Source organism: Panthera onca, chromosome D3 (assembly GCF_046562875.1).
Source record: "Panthera onca isolate mPanOnc1 chromosome D3, mPanOnc1 haplotype 2, whole genome shotgun sequence".
Lineage (NCBI taxonomy): Eukaryota > Metazoa > Chordata > Mammalia > Carnivora > Felidae > Panthera > Panthera onca.
In genome coordinates this window covers 76239794-76264441 of record NC_138350.1, presented here as the reverse complement: position 1 = coordinate 76264441, position 24648 = coordinate 76239794, and the positions used below count along the sequence as shown (strand labels likewise).

Sequence of the window (24648 nt, the reverse complement as noted above, 5' to 3'; positions counted from 1 at the left end):
CTGTCTGTGTCCTGACTGGACAAAGCTCCATGAAGACGGGACTCTTTGCTCACCGCCTGGTCGATATTGGCTGTGTGAAGCTAGTGCCTTCTGCCTCGCTTCTGTCCTCCCTTCTTCGTTAGCAGGTCAGCTCGTAGGGGCAGCAGGGACTGGGATTTCTGTTATTTCTGATCCCCACAGCCTCATGTGCTTGTCAATGACGACACAGTTCTCCAGGTTCTTCCTCCAGGCCCACATTTCTGCTGTTGTCGTGCCCTGCGACTTATTAGCTGTGTGGCCTCGAGCGAGTCCGTGAACTTCTCTGTGCTGTGGTGTCTTCATAAAATGATTTCGGGGGATGGTTTAGGTGAGATTCTTCACGCAGAATGGTCAGCAACGTGCGCGTTAGGCTTGTAGCAAATGCTAACTAGTTAGTAATTAATATCATTTTACTGCCCGCTCCCTGAAAGCAGCATGGTTCCAGAATTACTCTGAAAGAATCACTCTGCCCTAGCTTGTAGTAGCTGTATTTAGAGCCGGGATCGTTTTGTATGAATGGTTTCGAAAAGTGTTCGAATCAGTGGTGGATTTTCAAAGATAGGAAAGATGTGGACATTTAACAGGTGAGCAGCGACCCACACGGGGAAGTTGAAGCTGTTTTTCTCATACATGTTTATGAGAAACTCTGTTTGGTTGGTTTTTTTAGATGGTGGAATCTGTGACTTTAATGATGTCTTAGCCTTTTTAGTTATTCCTCACGTCTAGGTGGACAGCCCCCAGGAGCGCTGGGACACTGTGTTATATTCCCGAAGCGTCTCTGGTGTGTAGCAAAGAGTTGTCAATACGTGCTTGTTGTCTGAGCCAAAGACTTTGGTTCCTGGAGGTCATCACCCTCTTTCTGTACACGATCACCCAGGGAAAACCAAGCTCCTTGCCAAACATCTAAAACACATGCGTTGTTGGTCGAGAAAGAGTCTGGGCAAATAAGAATAGGAAAATCAGTTAAGAATATCTCTATTCCCGAAAGAAACGCTTCAAGGCACATATCCTGTTAACAGTAGAATTGTCACCATCAACCTTGCTTATAAAGGACAGGAGGTTATTTGCACCATGGAGAGCAAGGATCTGAAGCCAAGTTGTCTGGATTTAAATCCCAGATCTTACAAACTGTACCATCTGGGGCAAGTTACTTAGCCTCTCTGAGCCTCAGTTTTCTCATCTGCAAAATGGGGATAATGATAAACCTGCTTTATAGGATTGGTGTGGGGAGGAAACCAACATGTGCAAAGAATTTAGAATACTCTGTAAATAATAGTTATTTTATGCAATTTGAACATAGCCCCACAATGAACTTAATTTTGGAACTGATTTAAAAAAAAATAGGGCAACTTGGAGGTGAGAAGGATAGCAGAGTTTGGCAACATTCCCCCCCCGCTATTTCCCTCTCGGAGGATAAAATATAATTAACGTGTTTCATCAAGGAACCATGGGGTAGAAATAAAGATGACTGAATCTTGTTATGTCTTGGCTAAGACAGAAGAGGCATTTTATCCAAGGTAGGAAAGCATTTTGTGAACTTCGTGTTCCCTTGAGCTTAAGTAGGTGTAATAAGTCTTAAGGGTGACTGGGAGAACTTTCGGCACCGCGAAGGCCTCTGTGTTCCCAGCACGGAGCCCAGATGGCATTCTTCTTGAATGAATTCAGCATTCCACTCATTCCTCAGACCTCGCCTGGAGCATTTCTTGAATGAGTCCTGAGGGTCTGATGAGAAACTCCCATTTAGTCCCCAGGGTGATAGTTCCGTGCTGAGAATCCACAGCTTGTCCTGACATTCTGGTTTTGACTTTGGTTAGGTAAGTGTGTGCATGGGTATGGGAGCCACACTGTGGGACGCTCATCTTTTCCTGGGGCTGGATTTGGGCCATTGCTTCCCCCCACGGTGCTGGCTCCCGGGGCAAATCAGTGCTAGCTTGGGAGCAGGTGACAGATTGATCCAAGAGCCCCTCCCAAGACATCAGGGCAGCGAAAGGTGCACTCATCACTGGAAATTGGACATGTGCTAAATATCTTTGTAAATGCCACTCCATCAACACCTTCTGAGGATTTAGAGCAGACCAGTAACACTAGGGGAGTTTTGGGCCAACTGGGGTTCCGTCTTAATTTGTAATCATAGAGTCGTGACCCAACGCTTCTGATGATCGACGCGATGGGGAGTCTCGCTGATGGAAAAATCACGGCGTTAGTATTAGCAATCATTTGACTGACTCCCTCTTTAAAGGGGGGCATCGTGGGGCGCCTGGGTGGCTCAGTGGGTTAAGCGGCCGACTTCGGCTCAGGTCATGATCTCGCGGTCCGTGAGTTCGAGCCCCGCGTCGGGCTCTGTGCTGACAGCTCGGAGCCTGGAGCCTGTTTCAGATTCTGTGTCTCCCTCTCTCTGACCCTCCCCTGTTCATGCTCTGTCTCTCCCTATCTCAAAAATAAATAAAACGTTAAAAAAATAAAAAAAAAAAATAAAGGGGGACATCGTAAGGAAGGTACTTGGCAAGGGCAGACAGCTCCTTGAGGGAAAAGGGGGAACCAGTCAGGCCCTGTGAGTCCTGGCATGGGCTTTGCTCCACCTCTGAAGGGAGAGGCGCAGGGCAGGGGGTTGGGAGTGGGGGTGGGGGAGGCACTAAGAACAAAGTTTGGTTTGGGAACATGTGTCTTTGTCTTGGCCAGCACAGCCCTATTTTCCGCCTCTCGTGCACTTAGCCAAGGGCTTCCATGAAACTTACTTCCACCTTTGCCCCATCACACTGGGGGCTTCTCTTGCCTCTGCCTCCACCCGTCCTCCTCACCTTGCTCTTAGTTCTCTGGGCTACTTGGACCCCGAACCTCCTCTCTGCCTGCCTCCAGACTCTAATCGCTTCTGAACTGCCTGGATTGCCCTCTCCCTTCTTCTGAGTCCTGCAAGGTTGGTCCAGTCCCAGCATCTCAAACTCTCAGCCCAGACCTCAGCCCGAGTCCCCCTCATATGGGTGGGGAAGGCCAACCTGAGTACCTCCTCTAGGCCACACCTGAGCCCCAGATGAACCCAAGCATGAGCTGGACCCGTGAGAGGGGGTCGGACCTGGCCTGATCCACCTGACCCTGCCTGCGTTAGTCAGCTCAGAGATTCCACACGCTGGGGGGCTTACCCAACAGAAATTCATTTCTCACAGTTCCGGAGGCTGGAGTCTGAGATAAAGATACCAGCATGGGGGGTTCTGATGAGAACCCTCTTCCAGGCTGGCATACAGCTGCCATTTTGCTGTGTCTCTACATATGGTGAGCAAGCTTTCTGCTGTGTCTTCTCATAAGGGCACTAATCCCATCACGAGGGTCCTATTCTCATGGCGTCATCTAACCCTGATTGCGTCCCAAAGGCCACATCTGCAAATACCATGACATTGGGAGTTAGGGCTTCGACATAGACATGTTAGCGGGACACAGCTCAGTCCATAGATTTCCCTAAATGTGGAAGTCATCGTAGCCATGTATGGGGACAGGCCTAGACCAGGCCAGTGGAGGCAGATATGGGGCTACTGAGTAAGAGTCAGGGATTTGCAACACTCTGTGAGGCCACTGTGGGTATTTATGAGGGATGGCTCAAGGGTTACTGCCTGGGGTCAAGTCTTGGCCCTGCCTCTTAATTGGGCATGTTGCTTATCTTCTGTCTGCCTCAGTTGCTAGACGTGTGAAATAGGAATACTAATAGTATCTACCTTGCTGGGTTGGGTCAAGATTAAATGAGATAATACACATTAGGCTTTTAGAACAGTGCCTGGAACTTAGCAGATGCTTATCAAGTGTTTATTCTTTCTACTCTGAGGTCCGTACTTTGTCAGACACAAGTCATTCTTGGTCATGAATTTGAGAGTAGAATCAGGCTGCCTGCCCATTTCAGAGAAGATGGGGTCAAACAGATCTCTGAGTTCTTGAATGAGAATCTTTGTGCAGATTCCTGAGCTGATGTTAAGAAGCCAGGCTTGGGAGGCCTGGGTGGCTCAGTCGGTTGAGCATCTGACCCTTGATTTTGGCTCAGGTCATGGTCCCAGGATCGTGGGTTTGAGCCCCGTGTTGCGATCCCTGCTGAACATGGACTCTGCTTAAGACTCTCTCTCTCCCTTTCTCTCTCTCTCTCTCTCCCTCCCTCCCTCTACTCCTCTCCCTACTTGTACAGTCACGTTCTCTCTCTCTCTCTCTCTCAAATTAAAAAAAAACGAAGAAGAAGAAGAAGCCAGGCTCAGGCTAAAGGCATGGACTCTACCTGGGTGGTCAGGGCAGGTGCAAAACTGTATGTGAACCTTGGGACAATTCTTTTGTCTAGATCTTGATGCCTTAACTCATTTCTGAGCCATTTCCGAACTCAGAGACATGAGTCAGGTCTAGCAGCTTGCTCGCACATGGCCTTGCACTTTGTCTTCCTTCTACGTGGAATGTTCTCTTCCCACACGGCCCCATGGTTAGTTCTCATGTCTGCTCCAACTCCCCTGATCACTAAGACCTTCTCTGACCCAGCCACCAATAGCGCTGTCTGCCGCCAGGATGTCCTACCTTTCTTATCTCGCTTTATTTTTCACATAATGTGTGTGTGTTTGTGTGTGTGCATATATATGTACATTTAACAGCTTTGCGTAGGTGTAACTGACACACAGTGAACTCTACATGTAAAGTGTCCAATTTGGTTTGCTTTGATGCATACACACACCCGTGAAGCCATCACCATTATCAAGATGAACGTATCTATCACCCTCAAACAATTTCTCCGTGTCCCCTTTGCAGCCCAGCCTTCCTGCCTCTCTCTGCCCACTCATCCTCACACGGCAACCCAACAGCCTTCTATCACCGGAGACTAGCTCATCGTTTCTAGAGTTTTATATAAATGAGATCACAGAGCACGTACTCTTTTGTATCTGGCTTCTTTCACTACACATAATTATCTTGAGAAGCATCTGTGTCCTCTGGTGTGTCGATAGTTCATTCCTTTTATTGCCGACCAGTTTTCGTTTTTTTTTTTTTGTGTTTCATTGTTAGGATCCACCAGAATTTGTTATTCTATTGAAGGTCTGAGCCCCACATCTCAACCCTCCTCTCCTTTCTTCCCTGTAACAGGTCATAAAACTTCTGTGTGAAGGGTATATTTCTGGTGCCAGGGCGAGGGAAGACATTTTTATCAGTAGAGACAGGGAACTGGGGGCCAAGAAATCCATACAAACCTTGTCAAACTCATTCTTACCTTCCTAGTTACTTCTTCACCATTTGCTACCTCTAGCCCAAACCCTTTTGTCTTATCGATTCTTCACAAACTTACTGGTTCTTCGTCTAAAAGGTATAAAAGGTTCCTGCTCGCGTCACTTCTTTGGGTCTCCATTCTCTTGGGAAGGCTCCCCCGTCCATGTAAAAATTCAGTGTATGCCTTTCTCTGTACCACAGCTGTCCTCCAAAACAGAATCTACTAACGTGTATGCTGGAGTATAACTCAAAAATGAAAGGCAGATGTGAATCCGTCCTTGCCAGTTTAATTTTCAGACCCATCCAGGGACCCTCCCAGGGTCGAGGAAACTGTGTCCTTCCTTGCAGAACCATTCCATGGGCAGCCATGTGAACGGGGAGGACGCGATTTGAATTACTGTGGCTTCTTGGTGGTCGGCCAGCTGTTAACTCTAGAGGCCACGCTGTTGAAGAGGATTGCGAAGCCAGGAAATAATAGTACAATTGTAAAATAATTTCCTCCCGGCTGCCAGGGGCTCCACCTGCTCATGCCCAGGTCCCAGGCGATGGGAGAGCTGCAGAGGCGTGGTGAGATGGCCCAAATGACAGAGCGGGACCTAGCAAGCACCAAGCCTCCGGCAGAATGGCAGACAAAGAGACACAGTCACATGGTGATGGCCTCTTCCCTGACCGCAGGTCTCCCAGGATGCTTTTGAGAGAGAATGTCTCGGGTCTGATTTCGTGCATTCTCCCTGCCTGGGTCCAGCAGTTGGTTTAAAAAAAAAAAAAAAAAAAAAAAAAAAAAAAAATATATATATATATATATATATATATATATATATGCAAAACCAGCTCTAACACCCACATTCCTGCCTGCGGGGGCAGCTTGCCAGGCATTTGTTTAGTGGGAACTCAGCTCAAATTGAGCAGCAAGTCAAGTGACAGCTGCTATGTTTTTCTGAGAATTTAATAAGGGGACTTTCACCCTCTAGAGATATTGGAGTCCTCTGGCTGGAAGTGACTCGCAGAGCTTGCCTTCAAACTTGATTTTAGAGCAGCGGCAGCCGCAGCCGCCACAGCCCCGGAGCTTGGTAGACTGCCTGCGTCCCGGCCCTCATCGGATTCTGCGTTTTAACAAGATCCCAGGCGATTCCTGTACCCAGTAACACACGGGGAGCCCGGCTCTGCAGACCATCCCGCTCCTGGCTCTCTGTTACGTTTAAAAAATGCTGATACTCAGGTCCTACCCCTCAGGAGGTCTGATTTAATTGGTCAGACCCAATTGGTTTTTACTTTATAGATCACCCAAGGCCCAGAGAGATCACGGGACTCATCCAGGTTCTTAACAACTGGTTAGGAACAAAGCCAGGATTAGAAGCCAAACATTCTAGGGGCGCCTGGGTGGTTCAGTCCGTGAAGCGTCTGACTTTGGCTCAGGTCACGATCTCGCTGCTTGTGGGTGCGAGCCCTGCATCGGGCTCGGGGCTGACAGCTCAGAGCCTGGAGCCTGCTTCGGATTCTGTGTCTCCCTCTCTCCCTGCATTTCCCTGCACCCCAGCTGTCCTCTAAAACAGAATCTACTAACATGTGTGCTGGAGTATAACTCAAAAAGAAGTGATCGTGAGGACTGCCTTCAAAAATAAGGATTAATGGAGGGCCTACTGTATGCCAGGGCTGATCAAGACCCTGGGGACCCGGTAGAGAGCACAGTGAACCCTGGTCTCATGGGACAGGGAGAGAGGAAGAGTCGCGCATTAACGATGCCAGAAAAATCAGTAGTGTCAGGTGACAAAGAGGAAAGGGGAGGGAAAGAGTCTCAGGACAGGAGGTGGCTCTGCTGAGGTGCTATGAGCAGAGGTGTGAAGGGTAAGAGAGGGAGAGGGGTGGGGTTGTGCTGGGGAAGAGTGTTCTCAGAGGGACCAGCAGGGGCAGCAGGAAGCCGGAGATGGGAGCATGCCAGGTCACCGTGGCCGCAGAGGAGGCCGGGCAGGGCGGGGAAGACCCCCCAGCAGCAGCAATGCCATAATCCAGACCAGAGATGAAGTGGCCCAATCCAGGGTGGTCCTGGAGCAGGTGGCAAGAAGCCGCCAGGTTCTGGACCCATCTGCCAGGAGTTGCCGCTGGATTGGATGCAGAAGCGGGGGTGAGAAATGGACTCTGAGGCGTGCCCCCTGAGCGATGGGTAGAACGAAATATTTTTGAGACAAGAAACAGGTTTGGGTGGGAAAATCCAGAGTTTGGTCTGGGGCATGCCGGGTGTTTGATGAGTTAGCAGTGCTGGTCTTTCAGAAATTCTAAGCTGACTTGCTTTTATAAAAGAGCTCTGGGTGCTCCAGTGTTTGCAGGTATGTTGTCCTCGGTCCTGCTCTCAAGCTGCCTTGTCTGTCATAGACGGATTTACAACTGAATGTAAGAGCTTTCCTACTGTCCCAATGTACCTTGAGATTTCTGGACACATTCTGGGCATTGTGCTAGCCTGGGTGGTGGGTAGGGACTATTTCCGGCTATGCTTGAGTTTTCTTTTGCCAAGAGGGTTTGGTTGTCTGTTAACTAAGCCTGATGGTAATAATGCTGTAGGCTTTTTTCCCTTCGGAAGTCCATTTGCTCATTTCTTATTTAAAGAATATCTGGTCAGGCGACTCAGGTCACGATCTTGTGGTTTGTGGGTTTGAGCCCGGCGTCGGGCTCTGTGCTGACAGCTCAGAGCCTGGAGCCTGCTTTGGGTTCTGTGTCTCCCCCTCTCTCTGCCCCTCCCATGCTCATGCTCTGTCTCTCTCTGTCTCTCAATAATAAATAAACATTAAAAAATGTTTTAAAAAGTCAGGTAATTTTGGGGCGCCTGGGTGGCTCAGTCAGTTAAGCATCCGAATTTGGTTCAGGTCATGATCTCACGGTTTGTGGGTTTGAGCCCTGCATCGGGCTCTGTGCTGATGGCTCGGAGCCTAGAGCCTGCTTTGGATTCTGTGTCTCCCTCTCTCTCTGCCCCTCCCCCACTCATGCCCTGTTTCTCTCTGTCTCAACAATAAACAAACATGAAAAAAACGTTTAAAGAATATCCAGTCAGCCTGCATGGCTCCCAGAGATTCAAAAGCCTGTCAAAAGCTTAGCACTTCTGTGCCAAAATACAGCCAAGAAATCACGCCTGATACATACCCAGGCAAAGATACTTCCTCTTCCATCAACTTACCGATTCCCCTACCTCCTTCATGACCATACGAGAGCTAAGATTCATTTAGGTGCTTCTGGGCTCCGCCTCCCCCTTAGAATCACCTGGGAAGCTTTAAAAAATACGCATGGCAAAGCCCATCACCCTCGAGAGGCTGCTTCATTGCTTTTTTTGGTAGGGCCCTGACCCTGGTATTTTCCCCCTTTGAAATACTTCATTTTTAGAGCAGTTTTAAGTCCATTGCAAAAGTGAGAAGAAAGTACAGTTTTCATATCTGCCCCCCAACGCACAGCCTCCCCTACTGTCAACATCCCCCCGCCAGAGCGTTACGGTTGTTAACTATCGGTGAGCCTCCGTGAGCCGTCATTATCAGCCAGGGTCCGTGGTTTATATTAGGATTCACTCTTGGTGTTGTGCATTCGATGCTTTTGGATGAATGTGTCATGACATGTATTCGCCATTATAGTATCCTACAGAGTACTTCGCTGCCCTAAAAATTCTCTGGCCCTGCTGTTTCTAAAATGCATCCCGAGTGATTGTAATGTGCAGCCAGAGCCGAGGACCACCGGGTCGGTGTTTACTGCGTGCCGGGCCCTGCTTTAAGCACTTTTAGTAATTATCTACCGTTGTCCTCATGTCAACCTCTGGTGTAGGTCCAGGTATTGTCCTTCGGTAGTTTGACAACGTCACACGGTGAATGGGCAGCGTGTGGACCCAGGCCGTCTTGCTGCGAAGTCTGTCCCTTAACCCCTGTGTCATACTGGCCTTGCAATCTGCTCTCTCATCGGCCCAGAATTGGGTGAAGGAGAAAAGTAGGATTTCCCCTGCAGTCTGCCCGTGGGCCATGCTGCTGAGCGGAACTCTGAGCCTCTCGGCCCACTGCTCCTGTCCTTCAGGGCCCTTTCTTTCCTGTCCCTTACGCAGGACCTGCTCGGTCCAGCTCTGGTACGTCTGCCAGGAATGCCCTCCCCCCTTTCCCACCAGCCAAAATGTAATCCTTCCCCCTGTGCTCAAGTTCCACGCTCCTGGCATGAGGTCTGACAGTCCGGGCCACCCCGACCTCTCCCCTCCTAGCACCAGAAGCACTCCCTGCCTCAATTGTGCCTTTGGGGATTCGGTGACGCTAGAGTTTGCAAACTGCATACCGCTCCCTGTTTGACACCCGAAAGGCTTCTTCTCTCTCTGCAAAATTGGCATGTCCCCTGGGGAAGGAAACAGGTCCTGTACCATCAATTTCTCTCTCCTTTCTCAAGTCCCACACACTGGGCTGGGACTTAATATTGTTGTAGGTCCAACAGGACGTATGGGAGAGTGAGGTGTCCCTGCTCAAGCGGGGGCCACAGGCCATATCATGTATGGAGAGCGGGGTCCCTCCATTCTCACTCTGGTACACCGTGCACTTGTGGGGAGCATCTTACCGAATGGCTTCCCTTCCTCCCTAAATGGCTGCTTTGATCTGATTCCCAGGGAGTCCCATTTGGGGCCTGAGGTCCAAACTCCTCAGTCTGCGGTGGAAAGTGTCCCATGATCCAGGCCCCTGCTCAACTCCCGGTGGGTGACCGTACCTCCTGATTTACCTGAGTCGGCCTCAGTTTCCCTGGGATGGCCCTGGTTTCTGCCTGTGGTCACGGTGTATCAGTAGTGTCCCTTTTCATTCTCTAAACTGTCCTGTTTAAATGATAAATAAAGCGGTGGCTCTACCTTTGAGCCCACAACTCTCCCAGCGGCTCACCTTGTGGCTGTCCCTCCTGCCTGGAATGATCAGCCCCCTCCCCAACCCCAGGCATATACCAACTTTCCTGCCAAAGTCCTACTGCATATTTCCTGGGCCTGCTTCAACTTTTGCACCCACTGTCCTGCATTGTAGCTGTTGGTATAGATAGGCCATTTCTCTTATTGGATGAGAAGCTCCTAGCAAGGGCCTAGGAATTGACCACGTCCGTCCTCTACAAGGAGGCCAACACAGTGCCTTACACACAGTAGACACTTTTGATCATTTTTTAACTGTGTGACTTAAGGCAGTCACATCTCCTCTGGGCCTCAGTTCCAGTAAACTAGATCATCTCTGTATCATTCAGGGTCTAACCAGGAAGACAAAAGCTATTTTCAAGCATGAAATGCGGGGTTATATAGGTAACTGAGCCAAACGGGGGTCACCCAGAGATTCGCGTCAGCAGGAAGTCGCCGTCTCCGAGGCTGCTCCGTTGAAGGGAGGCCGCAGGACTGCTAGTTCTGGGTCACAGGGCAGAAGGGGTATATGCAGCCTATTAGAAATGCCACCTGAGGCTGGCTTTCCCCTCCTTCCCCCTCTCCAATCTCCTGCCTCCCTGTGCTCCAGGGTAGCAAGAGGCCAGCGGTGCTGGGAGCCCAGGAGACACAGCCTCAAGGGTCAGCTCCGAGAGAGACAGGGCAGAGCAAAGAAGGGCATAGCGGGGAGGGAGGCAGGCCCCAGAGGGCCACAGCTCCAAGTCCCCTTTCAGTCCTCGGACTGGTGGCTCATTAAATCTGTTGGATAAATGAGTAAATCGGTACATGTGTGCGGAAACTCCTCATCAGTTTGGAAATACACGTAGCTGCTTGCAGAAGATGTGATCAAGAAGGTCTGTGTGTTTCTAATGTTAGAATTCTTCCATCTCTATAACAAACATAAGTTTGGGGCATGAAAAAACCCAAGCCCTTCTTACTCCATTAGTTATTCTGAATGATCCAATCAATAAAATCGACAGTAGCACTTAGGGAAGCAATACAATACAGACACTTAGTGTAAGAAAATATTTTGACCTTCACCTGGCAAGGATACAGATGTCATCGTGTAAGTATTTACTGAGCAGAGCGCCCTCCCTCCTCCCTGCTGCATGGGCAGGAGAGGCTCAGAAAATCCACAGGGTGGGGACAGAAGGCGGGGGCTTTGGAGGCCTCCCCACCTCTGCATTCCTGGCTGCACCGATGAAAACACTGCAGGCATTTTGTTCCCAGAACTTGTTTTCCTCCACTGGGAAGTGGAGAACATAGTAAAGTAGAACAGTACCTGAGATCCAGAGAAGATTCCACATCTCACCTCGAGCCAAAAGCTTGAGCCTCGTCTCCCGCGAACCGTCTTCGGGGCGTCTGGTCAGATCGCGTGGTTTGAGTTTCAGGAATTGTAATTCTGCGGGGAGAGTTTTCTGGGGAGCAGGGGAATGACCTTCAGGAGACAAAAGGAAGAAGAGAAGAAACCTGAGCCGGAAAATCCACTTTGCAGCCTACATGGAGTAAGTCATTCTGTTTTGTTTGTGTCACTGGGATAGTGAATGGATAGATATGTGAAGTAATGCATGGGAAAAGCCACCACCCGAGGGTGCAGTCACGGTGGGGATTGAAATGTAGGCATTTCAAAGAATATCAGGGTACCTGGCTGGCTCAGTCGGTTAATTGTCTGACCTAGGCTCAGGTCATAATCTCATGGTTTGTGAGTTCAAGCCCTGCATCAGGCTCTCTGCTGACAACGCAGAGCCTGCTTGGGATTCTGTCTCTCTCTCTCTCTCTCTCTCTCTCTCTCTCTCTCTCTCTCAAAAATAAATAAACATTAGGGATGCCTGGGTGGCTCAGTCGGTAGAGTGTCCAACTGGCTCAGGTCATGATCTCGCGGTCTGTGAGTTCGAGCCCCGCATCAGGCTCTGTGCTGATGGCTCGCTGCAGCCTTCTTTGGATTCCTCTCTCCCTGACCCTCCCCCGCTCACGCTCTGTCTTTCTGTCTCTCTCTCTCAAAAATAAATAAACACAAAAAAATCGTTTAAAAAAAGGAAAGAAAAGAAACAAAGTAGGCCTGTCACTTCAAGGAAACCTAATAGTATCTATTGCTTGTGATGAGAACCCAAACCTTTTTAAAAGGCACAAACTTCTGGTTAAAAAATAAGTAAGTCCTGGAAACATAATATACAGCATGGTGACTGGAGCTAATAATACTGTATTGTATATTTGAAAGTTGCTAAGAATAGATCTTAAAAGTTCTCATCGCAAGAAAAAGAAATTTGTAACTCTGAGTGGCGATTGATGTTAACTAGACTTACTGTGGTCGTTTCTTAACATATACAAATATCAAATCATTATTTGATACATCTGAAGCTAATGTCATGTTATATGTCTGAAGCCAACGTACATCTGAAGCTAATGCAATGTTATATGTCAATCTGAAGCCAATGTAATGTTATATTTCAATTACACCTCAATTAAAAAAAAAAAAATCCAAGCTTTTAAGCGATCATTGCAGTCCCTTCTCTGAACTAAGGACTTCCACTTTCTTCAGATATGCTTTCTGCCTCTTTCCTCTCTTTCTGGGATTCCCTTTATGCATGTTGTGAGCTTGGTGGTGTCCCCTAGGTCTCTGAGATTCTGCCCACTTTTCTCCATTCTTTTTTCTTTCTGTTCTGAAGACTGGATCATCTCAATCACCTTCAAATTCATTGACTATTCTGTCTGCTCACGTCTCCTCTCGAGCTCTCTAGTGGGTAAAGGCGCATGTGAAAATACAGATGATTGGATTTATGTAGCTAGTTGATAGGCTTTCAGATTCCACATTGCGACCACTTCTTTGTACAGTTTCAAAGAAGATTATTGGCAATCATATGGAAAGACTATTAAAATACTCCTTCCTTTTCCAAGTATATATCTGCGTGTAGCCAGATTTTCTTCATGTATTTCAACCAAAACAATGTATCGTATCACAATGAACGTGGAAGCAGCAGCTGGTTTTTAAGCCAGATATTAGATGTGTGAACAAATGTAAAGCAATGCCACTCTTAGGAAATGTTACTTTGTTTTAGAAAAATATGTGTTATTTATGCTCACGTAATGAGTTTGTTTTTGGTATTTAAAAAACTTTTTATTTTAGAGAGAAAGGGTACAAGTGGGGGAGAGGGGCAGAGGCAGAGAGAGAGAGAGAGAGAGAATCCCAAGCAGGTTCCACACTCAGCACAGAGCCTGATGAGGGGCTCGATCCTGTGACCCTGGGATCATGACCTGAGCTGAAATCAAGAGTCAGATGCCCAATTGACTGAGCCACCCAGGCGCCCCTATTTTTGTTATTTTTAAATGAATAAATGTTTTCAACTTTTCTCAGTTTTAATTTTAATATGGTAAATAGTGATATATAACCCTATAAACAAACATTCTTGGGAGTCCTCAATTATTTTTGAGCGTGGAAAGGGGTCCTGCCGTCATAATATTTAAGAACCTCTGGTCTAGACCAACCCAGGGGGTTCAAGCCCAGAGGAAGCCCCACCCACTTAAGGTCACATGTACCTCTTTTTCTTTAAATATGGAAATGAGTAATTTAGAAAGAACCAAGAGTATTCCAGCAAGTAGAGTCATTCCGGCAAGACTTTCACAGCAAGTCAGGAATGTTGCTGCTTCCTTCGGCCAAAAGGAAGCCAAAAGGAAAGACAGTCAAGAAGGGAACGCAATGAATTGTTCAGGGAATTTCTTCCGGGACGTTTTTGCATTCCTGTCAAATCACTGTGGGGCACACAGGTCACTCTGCCAGCATCTTGCAAAGATTCTAAAGCCCAGTCCTACTCACACCATTTCAGCTGCTGTCACCGAAGTCCCCTTCTTGCAGCTTCTCTTTCTCTTCTAGTCGCCACGGAGCAACTTACCCCAGAAGTGACCGACAAGGTTCTCGCAGATATTCGATTGTTTCCCCTAGTAGGTTTTGTTTTGTTTTTTTTTAAATGTTTATTTATTTATTTTGGTGGGGGTGGGGCAGGGAAAGAGGGAGAGAGAGAGAGAGAGAGAGAGAGAGAGAGAGAGAGAGAATCCCAAGCAGGCTCCATGATCAACATAGAACCCAACACGGGGCTAGATCTCACGAACCCTGAGATCGTGACCTGAGCCGAAATCAAGAGTCAGATGCTTCACTGACTGAGCCGCCCAGGTGCTCCCTCCTTTACTGCTTTCTTACCTGGTCCTTTGATCTCTCTACCTTACTTTCTTCTCTGCCTTTCTGTTTTTTCCACACAAGTCCTGGTACTTTCAGGGCAGGTCGTTTCTCTGGCATAGAGATCCTGGTCTGGATAAATCAGGAAATCAACCCAACTACTTAGAATTTTCCAGTAGCCCATGGTACTGTTTGATGCTCCTTGTAAGTTCCTAGCTGAGGCCAGGTCTTCCAGAACTCCTGGAAAAGAGGCGTGTAGGCAGTGGTATAGGCCATGTGGAGCTCAGGCAGAGGCCCCTTTCTCTTTGTTCAGCCTTAATTTGGCTTAAATGAAGAGACCCAAGCATAAGTGATGAGGATGTCTCCAAGGGCAGACCAAGGACAATTTGTAGCAGAATGTATTTGGGACCTTAAAAAATTTTTTTTAATGTTTATTTACTTTAAAAGAGAGAGAGAGAGAGAGCACAGGCGGGGCAGAGAGAGAGGGAGACACAGAATCCAAGGCAGGCTCCAGGCTCTGAGCTGTCAGCACAGAGCCCGATGTAGGGCTCAAACTCACAAGCCATGAGATCATGACCTGAGCTGAAGTCGGACGCTCAACTGACTGAGCCACCCAGGACCCTGTATTTGGGATCTTTAAAAGCAGATCCTCAGGACTTTTACCCACAGATTCTGATTCAAGAATTTTCAATAGAGGTTCCTGGTGATTCTTCTGCACAGTTCTTGAGGACCAGAGGTAATCTGGTCTTAGCACATTCACATCCTTTTTCTTTTTCTTTTTTTTTAATTGAGGTATATTTGACATACAGCGTTGTGTATGTTTTAAGGTGTACTGCATATTGATTCGATGCATTTATATTGCAATATCACTGCCACAGTCGAGTTAGCTAATACCTCTATCACATCACATGATTATCATTTTAGCACTTTTATATTCTTTTTTAAAGTTTATTTATTTTGAGAGAGAGGGGGAGGAAAAGGGCCAGAGAGAGGGCGAGAGAGAATCCCAAGCAGGTTCCTCACCATCCACATGGAACTGGAACGCATGAGCCTGTGAGATCATGACCTGAGCCGCAATCAAGAGTCGGACACTTGGGGCACCTGGGTGGCTCAGTCGGTTAAGCGTCCGACTTCGGCTCAGCTCATGATCTCGTGGTTCGTGGGTTCGAGCCCCGCGTCGGGCTCTGTGCTGACAGCTCAGAGCCTGGAGCCTGCTTTGGATTCTGCGTCTTCCTCCCTCTCTGGCCCTCCCCACTCACTCTCTCTCTCTCTCTCTCTCTCTCTCTCTCTCTCAAAAATAAATAAACAAAAAATTTAAAAAAAAAGAGTTGGACACTTAACCGACTGAGCCCCCCCCCCCCCCAGGTGCCCCAGAGCTTCTACATTCTTAGCATATATGTAGCATAAAGTTTCTGCTTTACGAAGCCCCTTCACATTGATTTTCTCATTTGAACCTCAGAATGACCTCGTGAAGTATACAGGAACAGCAGGTGTCGTTGCCTCTAGAAAGTGACCCTCACTTTCAGTCTCCCGGTGTTGTTGCCCAGGGCAAATCTGAATATCAGCTGTGGGTCCAGCTTGGTGACCCTCAGCCACCCCTGTGTGGCTTCTACTTGGGAACCAGATTACAAAAAAGGGCAAGATATTAAGAAAATTGGAATTAGCATATGGTGTTTTGAAAATGAGGCGTATGTGAGCACACGCGACTGTGGAGGGCTTATGAGCACATATGAGCTCAGGGAGACAGAGGGGTGCCTTCGGCGAGAAGAAGGAGAATAAGGAAGACGGTGTGCCATCCGGTGTCTAACACTGATCCTTCTGGGTTAGATGTGTGTGCGTATTTCACACAGATCAGGCAATAAGTATCTAAACATCACTTCTAATTCTGAGCCAACCCACAGCTCCCGCCTTCTGAAAATGCTCATTTACTTCTGCGCCGGATAATGCAGAGTGAGGCCAGCAATGTTACAGCTATACTGAGATCAAGTGAGATCTATGAGTGCAAATTATAAAGCCAGTGCAACAGGCTTTTCCTGGGACTGCAGAGCCCGGAGAAAGGCCCTAGCAGGAGAGGTCAGCAAAGTCTGTTAGGTTCAAGGTTCCATGGAGCTCCAGTCAGTAAAGGGAGGGGACACAGGAGCACCGTCCCTCCTGGAGCAGGGAGAGCAGGCTCAACATGATCCAGGAGTCAAGTTTGTCCCTGCTGGGCCAAAGCCAAGCACCTGGCTTGGTCTGTGTAAGTCAGGATGGCATGTGGGCATGGGTTTCTGGCCAGGGGGTTCATGGGTCATGGTTTAGACCCCACAGTCATGTAAAATGAAGAGGAAAGGGCACATTCTTCCTACACATAATCCCAGTGTGGCGTCTTTATAGCCTCCTGGCAAGAACCATGCCTTCTTAGGGGCGCCTGGGTAGCTTAGTCAGTGGGCATCCGACTTGGGCTCGCGTCATGATCTCGCGGTTCGTGAGTTCGAGCCCCGTGTCGGGCTCTGTGCTGACAGCTCGGAGCCTGGAGCCTGCTTTGGATTCTCTGTCTCCCTCTCTCTCTGCTCCTCCCCTGCTCACACGCTGTTTCTCTCTCTCAAAAATAAATAAGGATTAAAAAAAAAAAATTTAAAAAAAAAAAGAACCATGCCTTCTTAGCATGGTCTTAAAAACAGTTACTGCTTATGCTGTCCACTGCCTGAGGTTGAATACTTCAGTTACTTGTGTACAATGTCTCACTCCAGAAAATAATGCCTTTTCAAATTCCTATAGTGTAAAAAGGACTCAAAATAAGAGGAGAGAAGGAGAAACTAGAGTGTGAGATGTTTCCCCATTCGTCTGAATAATTCTCATCATTTTTCAAGTTGGGGTAAGACTGGGGAAGGTCTTAATGGAAAATGCCGGGCTTCCTGGATTCTCAGCTCCAGGGCAGCTGGGACTCAGAAGCTGGCTGACTCTGACCACAAGCCCCTTTCCAGGGAGATCACAGATCTCCTTGGGTGTGCAGCAAAAAACCATGGTCATTTTCTGTGCCATGATGTGAGGAATGTTGGCATGCCCATCCAAACACGGCCAACTTACCAAGTGTATTGTCTTCATCCTAGCTGTACCCCAGATGACACCGCTGTTTATCAAATCTCTGCTAAAAACTGTTCTGGAATGATCTGCTCTTCTGCTTCCATTGAAGTCAAGTGCTCGGCAGAGAACCCACAGCTCTCCCCTAACCCCAAAGATGGCGGGGACACGGGTTGGAAACATGCGGCAGAGTCAAGCATGCAGGAAGAAGCAAACCAGCTTGATGAGAAAGAACATCCTCGTAGGGGCGAAGAAAGTGTCCCCTCAGGTAGTCCCGTGTCAGCTGACTCCCCGTCCTCCAAATTCGGCTGTTCAAGCTCGGTCCGGTTATTGGCCAATAATGACACTGGTGCCTCCGGTTCTGAAAATCCCTTGGATGTTAAAGGAGCAAGGCGAACCAAAGAGGCTCGTGATCCGGATAGCGCGGAGGAAGTTGCGGATGGGTGGCTTTCTTCTAAATCAAGTAATATTCCCGATAAGCAACATGTGTATTGCCACAGGGCAGTGCATTCCAAAGGATCAAGGCCAGTGGATGGGGCCTTAAACAGTGATGGCCCTCATGAGGACGTCTTAAAGTCTGGTCATCCGAATCCCAGAGTGCAGAAATACATTAGCTTCAGCCTACCGCTGTCGGTGGCGGCCACATCCGATGGCCCAGGTGACAGGGCCACGATCCAGCAGCAAGGCAGCCCACAGGTGTCCAGCGAAGACTCTGACAGTGACTATGAACTTTGCCCAGAGATAACCCTAACCTGCACCGAGGAGTTTTCAGATGATGACCTAGAGTATCTGGAATGTTCCGACGTTATGACGGATTACTCTAATGCAGTTTGGCAAAGGGACCTGGAGGGGACTGGGCAGGTTTTTTTATTAGAAAGCAATGACGAAGAGATGGAATTCGGTTCGTGTTGCCCGGGTGGGCGTGAGCATTTCCTCAGTGAAATGGGTTGTGGGCCTCGGGTGTCAGATGACATGGGGCCTATGGATGCCACCAGTGGCTTCTGCGGTAATCACTCACAACCCCAAGAAGTAGGGGTGAGGAGCAGCCAAGCCTCCACCCACAGTCCCTCATCCCTGCAAACGGGGATGATTCTGACCTTGGGGCCTCCCCGGGATGTAACGTCTACGGTGACAGACCAGGCGAGATGTAAACTACCCACTGCTTCTGAGGCTGCTGAAAATGATTATCCAGGAATTCGAAGAGAAACCAGAGACAGCCACCAAGCAGGAGAGGAATTCACCAGTGACAATCTGCTAAACATGGATAAAGCGGTGACAGAGACGGCGATGAAGCGTCTGTCTGGTGAGTTAGAAAACTCAGGGGTGGACCAGTGGTTGGAGATTGCAGCCGAGAAGAAAGTAGGGGACGAGGTTTCATTGAGCAAGAGGGGCTCCGAGATACCTGCCGGGGTGAGGCGGCCAGAAACCAAAGGAAAACCCAAGAAGCTGAGCCCCAACTTGAAAGAAAGCACGACAGAAGGCACCCTTAATCTCCTCTATCCCAAAGAGCCTGTTAAGCGCCCATTAGCCCAGAGTGATAAAAGAGACGGTCCTCATGCCAAAGCAGAAGCTGTTGATTGGAATTCCCAGTTCCGTGCAGGAGAATGTGCCGTTCCAGCCCAAGCACAGCAAGAAACAGAGACCCTGCGAATTCCCCTGGGCCCACCCCCCCAAGGAGGGAACTCAAACTTCGAGGGAGAAGGGGTGTTGGTCAGTACCCTATCTGAGACAAGCGGGGTTCCAGACGGCAGTGCTCATCCTCAGGTAAGACTCCTCTTTTTAAAAATTACTAGATGAAAGGTATTTGTGTGTGCACGCGTGTGCGTGTGTGCGTGTGTGCGTGTGTGTGTGTGTGTGCGTGTGGGTTTCTCTTCATTTCATATTATGATCGCCGTACCACAATGTAAATCACAAGAAGTCTCCCAGCACCATTAGGGTATTTGTGAATGACAGCTGCTGCTGGTAAGAAGGAAATCTGGTTTTGAAAAAAGGCCCAAATAAACCCTAAGCCGTCCTAATTATAGCAAAAGACAGATAGAAGCAAGAGGCACTAATGGGATTCTGGACAGCTGGAAAAAGAAATTTGATATTTTGTCTACTGCATGTGTTTCACCAGGCAATGTCCCTATTCAGAAAGTTTTGCAAGCAAATGTTTTGGGTGTAGACTTTAAAAGGAAAAAAAAAAAAACTCGCTTGAGTCAGTTTTCAGGAGCACTTTAAAAATGTTAAGTGCTAGTTGGAATCAGAATTCATAGTAAAATGAGAGATTTCGGTGGTCTAAATGATTTGTAGAATTCACTTAGTGGTGCTGGGAAAAGCAGACAAAATTGGTTTTCTGGGCCGAAAAATCAAAGTAGATTTTGAACCAAGGTTTGTTTTGTTTTTCTGAGATCACAAATACAAAAGAGGCTAAGAAAATACTGCCTGGAAGTAAATTTGTTTTACTCTATTCCTGATTGGGGGGGGGGGGTGTATTTGAAAGAGATGGAATTAAATTCATGGCAATAATCAATGCACAAAACACATTGTGCATGATATATGAATTTATTGTATTTTTAATTTTAAAGGGTCCCAAATGGGCTTTGAACTAATGCTGTACCATGGCCAAGATTTTATTTTCGTAAATAACTACCTAAGACAAGTTATTAATCAGTTATTTTTACCATCCTACTTTACTATGTTCTCCCTCCCCCCAACTTCATAGTTTAGGAACCTAGTATTGTTTTTATAGATCAGGCATTCTCCAAAGAAAATGAAATATTCCCAAATGCATTCAGTTACTGAACTCTGTGAAAAAGTAAACATGGAATACATCGGTTTCTAAAGACCTCGTCCTAAAATAGCCAGTCAAAAAATCTCTAGATCTGAGGTAGCTTTTTCCTGAGCAAATCATTCTGCCCCACTGGCCAAACTCTGTCACATAAAAGTCATGTTTATACTTTACTTTTTGCAGGAGAGCCAGCTTTATACTATTTGGTTGTTAAAAAAAACTTTTTTTAATGTTTATTTTTGAGACGGAGAAAGAGCATGAGCAGGGGAGAGGCAGAGAGAGAGAGAGAGAGAGAGAATCCCAAGCAGGCTCCAGGCTCTGAGATGTTAGCACAGAGCCCGACGCGGGGGTTGAAGCCACAAACCGTGAGATCATGACCTGAGCCGAAGTCGGAGGCTTAACCGACTGAGCCACCCAGGCGCCCCTTCTATGTGGTTGTTTCACATACCGCTGGGGTGATCGCACGCCAATGAGCACAGATGCATACCCAGGATAAGTTTATGGACGTGGGTTAGCAAAATATTAATACAAAGTTAAGTTGCAGTATTAATTTTTTCATGTCAATAAACATAGCGTTTCCTTTTCTAGTCATCAGATGCTCTTCCTGGCTCAGATAAGTACCTTTTTACAACTGTTCATCCACATGGAGCATTTTATTGGGCAAATTACCTTGACTATTAAAAGTTCGGGGTGGGGGGGAGGGGGTAAAGCGGCCAACTAGGAGCAGTTGGAGAGGAAGAGGAGAGTGACAAAGTTAGTTTTAGACCCACCACTGGGGGAGGCAAGTTCTAGCTTCCTCACCTGCCAACAAAAAGGGGAGGCTAAGGAAGGACCCCTTTGTCATCTTCGGCTTGTGCCCCTAACTGCAATCTGAGACCGGAGTCTTGGGGACGGCAAGCCCAACGCAGCTAAATAACACGGGCCATCTCCGGGACCACAGTCGACGGTCTCATGCACATCCTTGTGGCCATCGGAGTTCTTGTGGCACCCTTGCTTCTGCACTCACACGCACTCACCGCTCCTGCTTTCGGCTCGAGGTCTGAGGTGCGTCCTGTGTTTTGTGGCACGGCTAAGTGACTCTCTAGAAAGCTTGCCCCGTGCAGGTAGGAGGGCTGTTCTCACTTTGCTGTGCCCAGTAGCAGAGCTGGCCTGTCACTCAAGGGCAGCCAGAAGCGTGAGTGGAAGTTGTGTATTCAAGAGTAGTTCTGTGCAGCCCCAAGTTAGAAATAGGACTGGGGCGCCTGGCGGGGGGCGGGGGGGGGCTCCATCGGTTAAGTGTCTGACTCTTTGTGTTCCGTTCAGGTCACGATCTCACAGTTCAAGGGGTCGAGTCCTGCATGGGGCTCTGCCCTGACAGCGTGGAGCTTGCTTGGGATTTTCTCCCCGCCCCCCCGACCCCTCCCTCCCCTTAAAAATAAATAAATAAGGATACCAGGGTGGCTCAGTTGGTTAAGCGCCTGACTTTGACTCAGGTCATGGTCTCACAGTCGTGGGTTTGAGCCCCACATCCGGCTCTGTGCTGACAGCTCAGAGCCTGGAGCCTGCTCCAGATTCCGTGCCTCCCTCTCTCTCTGCCCCTCCCCCACTCGCACTCTGTCTCTCTCGCTCGCTCTCTCTCAAAAATAAACATTAAAGTGCATAAATACATAGATAAATATCTTTTAAAAAAGAGAGAGAGAAAGAAATAGTACCTCTGTATCTGTGGCATTTTTTTTTTCCTTAACAAAAAGTGGGGAGGGGCGCCTGGGTGGCTCAGTCGGGTAAACATCTGACTTTGGCTCAGGTCACCATCTCCCGGTCTGTGAGTTTGAGCCCCGCATCGGGCTCTGTGCTGACAGCTCAGAGCCTGGAGCCTGCTTCAGATTCTGTGTCTCCCTCTCCCTCTGCCCCTCTGCCATTCGTGCTCCGTCTGTTGCTCTCAAAGACTAAATAAACATTAAAAAAATTAAAAAAAAAAAAAGAAAAGTGGGGAAATGCTGCAGGGACTATGGCACAGTGAATGCCCATTTTTTGACCCATGCAAAAAGTCAGTAGTCTCACTGTGGAAGAGGCCCATGTTTCTTACATGCAAATACAGTATAGCCAAATTTCCACCAAAGGCCTAAATATCACTGTAAATGTGATGCAAAAGCATGAGAAGGTCACTAGGAGCTAAATCAAACTTGTTAAAATACCACACAAAAAAATTGGTGAATCTTTCTATAACTAAGACAAAAAGACATTTTAGACATTTATTCTCAGACAACTGAAGCTTGTGGGAACTTGAAATTTGAAATGTTAGAAATCCTTGGTTGGGGGTAATGTTAATAAATCTGCCCACTCTTGACTCTTGCCTGATTCACTTACCTTGAGGTGTCTTTTTTTTCCTTTCTTTCTTTTTTTTTTGTGGGGGGAGAGACAATGACCATCAGCTTATCGTTTAGCAGTTTCTCTTCATCTGTAGATTGCTTTTAGCAATTCTGAGGAAAATCCCAGACCTCTCATTCTGCTGTGTTCTAAGAACAAGGCTATATTGTAGAATATCTCCTACCTAAACGAGTGGACTTATTTCCCATCTGCCTTTCCTGCTTTTACAGTGCAAGGCCATTCCGATTTGTCTTGAAGTAGTGTTTACCCAGGCTAGGATTGGAGAGCCCCCAGTTTCTCTACAGTTATGGAAGATTCCAAAGTTAATCCCAGTTGGGGAGTGGAAAGCAGAGAGGGTACCCCAGGCTAACTTGAATCGTCTTCAAGGGTCACACGGCCAATCCTTCACCTTGGTTTTGCTTTTGGTTTTATGATCCAGCCCGGAGGCAAATCTTGACGACCTGCCCATCTTAAGTTTCCTTGTAACCACCCGGCGGTAAGATCGCCCTCGCTCTTGAGTCAGAAGTGCTGTGTCTGTCTTTCTGCATCGCTGCCCAGCTTCACGCTAGAGAGATTTGCATTTCTCTTTGGGGTGATGGGATCTCAAGAGTACAGTATGAAAGTGGAATCTTAGGTTTTGAGAGTTAAGAATCTTCCTGATCGGGAATCAGCACTAAGCACACAAGGTGGTGAGCTCCTTGATGGCAGGGAGTTTGGTCACTGTATTTTGTTCACTGATCTATCCCAAGTCCTGGGAATGGTGTTGGCCACACAGTAGGCACTCAATAATTGAAAGAACAAGCAGCCATACGGAACTAGATTTAATTCCATTGATTCCATAAAGATCGTTGGTCTCAACCACTTTACGGCCTTTGGTGTTCATTCTTTGGTTCCCTTCACATACCAATTCTCCAAATCACTTCCCATTGCTTCCCATTGCTTTTTTGGCCCTGGGAATCGATTACTTTGTACTAAACCGTAAACACCTTGCACTTGGGTTCCCTTGTGAATGCTGGAGATTCACATATAACCTTGGCCTCATCAGTGCCTTGTTAGCTTTTACAGATGGCTGATTAGATCCAGGAAGACCTTACCACATCCCCCTAGCATTCAAGACCCTCTGCCATATTGCTCCCATCCCCCTCTGAGTGGCGAAGCGGACAAACACACCGCTTTCTTCAGCGGGTAAATGAAGCCTTCTCCCAGACACGCAGTGTTTTCTTCTGTCTTCTTGCCTGGAAATAGCCTCGCTCGGCTTGTTGCCAGCTCAGTTCCTCTCATCTTGCGAGGCCAACATCCTGCAAGGTGCTTCAAGTTGCCTTCTCTGCCCCCACCCCAAAGCCCAGTCCTCATCGCTAACCGTGACTTCTCCTTCCGTTCTTGTTCTCATCCTCCGTGTCATGCAGTGGACTCTGCATTTGGATCCTGTACTCTTGCTTTCTGACCTGTGACCTTGGGAAAAACTCCCGAAGCTCTCCCAGACCCAGTTTCCTCATCTAAAACAGAAAACAGAAATAATAATAACAATCATAATAATCGTGCCTCGTAGAGTGTTACGAAGATTAAAATCTTGAGCATGACACGCGGATCGCAGTACCTATTATGCTGTTAGCATTTAATGCGCACTATCGTTTTTATTTTGTTTATTATTTTGCCTTTTTTTACAAACATTTTGTTTTTAAGTAATCTCTGCATCCAATGTGGGGCTTGAACTCACAACCCCAAGATCAAGAGTCACATGTTCTACCGACCGAACCAGTCAGGTGCCCCTTTTATTTACCTTCTTAATACTTCTGTCCTTTCCCCCCAATATTGAAAGCGTATCAAGGGCTGGCTGGAAGTGATTTTATACCTTTTTAAAAAATATTTACTTATTTTTGAGAGAGAGAGCAAGTGTGTGAGTGGGGGAGGGGCAGAGAGAGAGAGAGAGAGAGAGAGAGAGAGAGGGAGACAGAGGATCTGAAGCCGGCTCTGTGCGGACAGCAGAGAGCCCGATGTAGGGCTCTGACCCACAAACTGTGAGATCGTGACCTGTGCCGACATCGGATGTTTACCCAAGTGCCCAGGGTAAGCCAGGTGCCCCTATGCCTTTTTTAACTGAAATCTTCCTTGAGATAATGGTAGGTGCACGCACGGTTGTAAGAAACAACATGGAGAGAAGGCTGTGCACTTCACTTTGCC

General features: G+C 47.7%; 1 protein-coding gene and 1 long non-coding RNA gene across 9 annotated transcripts in view; one reads left to right on the top strand and one right to left on the bottom strand.

The window, feature by feature from the left end:
• ALPK2 (alpha kinase 2) overlaps positions 1-24648 on the top strand; it is a 115874-nt gene that overhangs the window by 24316 nt on the left and 66910 nt on the right. For 7 of the 8 annotated variants that reach the window (XM_078435188.2, XM_078435193.2, XM_078435189.2 and 4 more), the window contains one exon: positions 17381-19115. In XM_078435188.2, coding sequence (XP_078291314.2) covers positions 17381-19115 — 1735 coding nt within the window. Of the gene's footprint in view, positions 1-11530; positions 11629-17380; positions 19116-24648 lie in introns of those variants that run through there. The other variant, XM_078435194.2, reaches the window with a different exon arrangement.
• On the bottom strand, positions 536-24052 carry LOC145712997 (uncharacterized). Its single transcript, XR_014135897.1, has 3 exons — positions 22468-24052; positions 11406-11561; positions 536-954 (listed from the first exon to the last, which is right to left on the bottom strand). It is a non-coding gene; the product is annotated as an uncharacterized LOC145712997 (long non-coding RNA).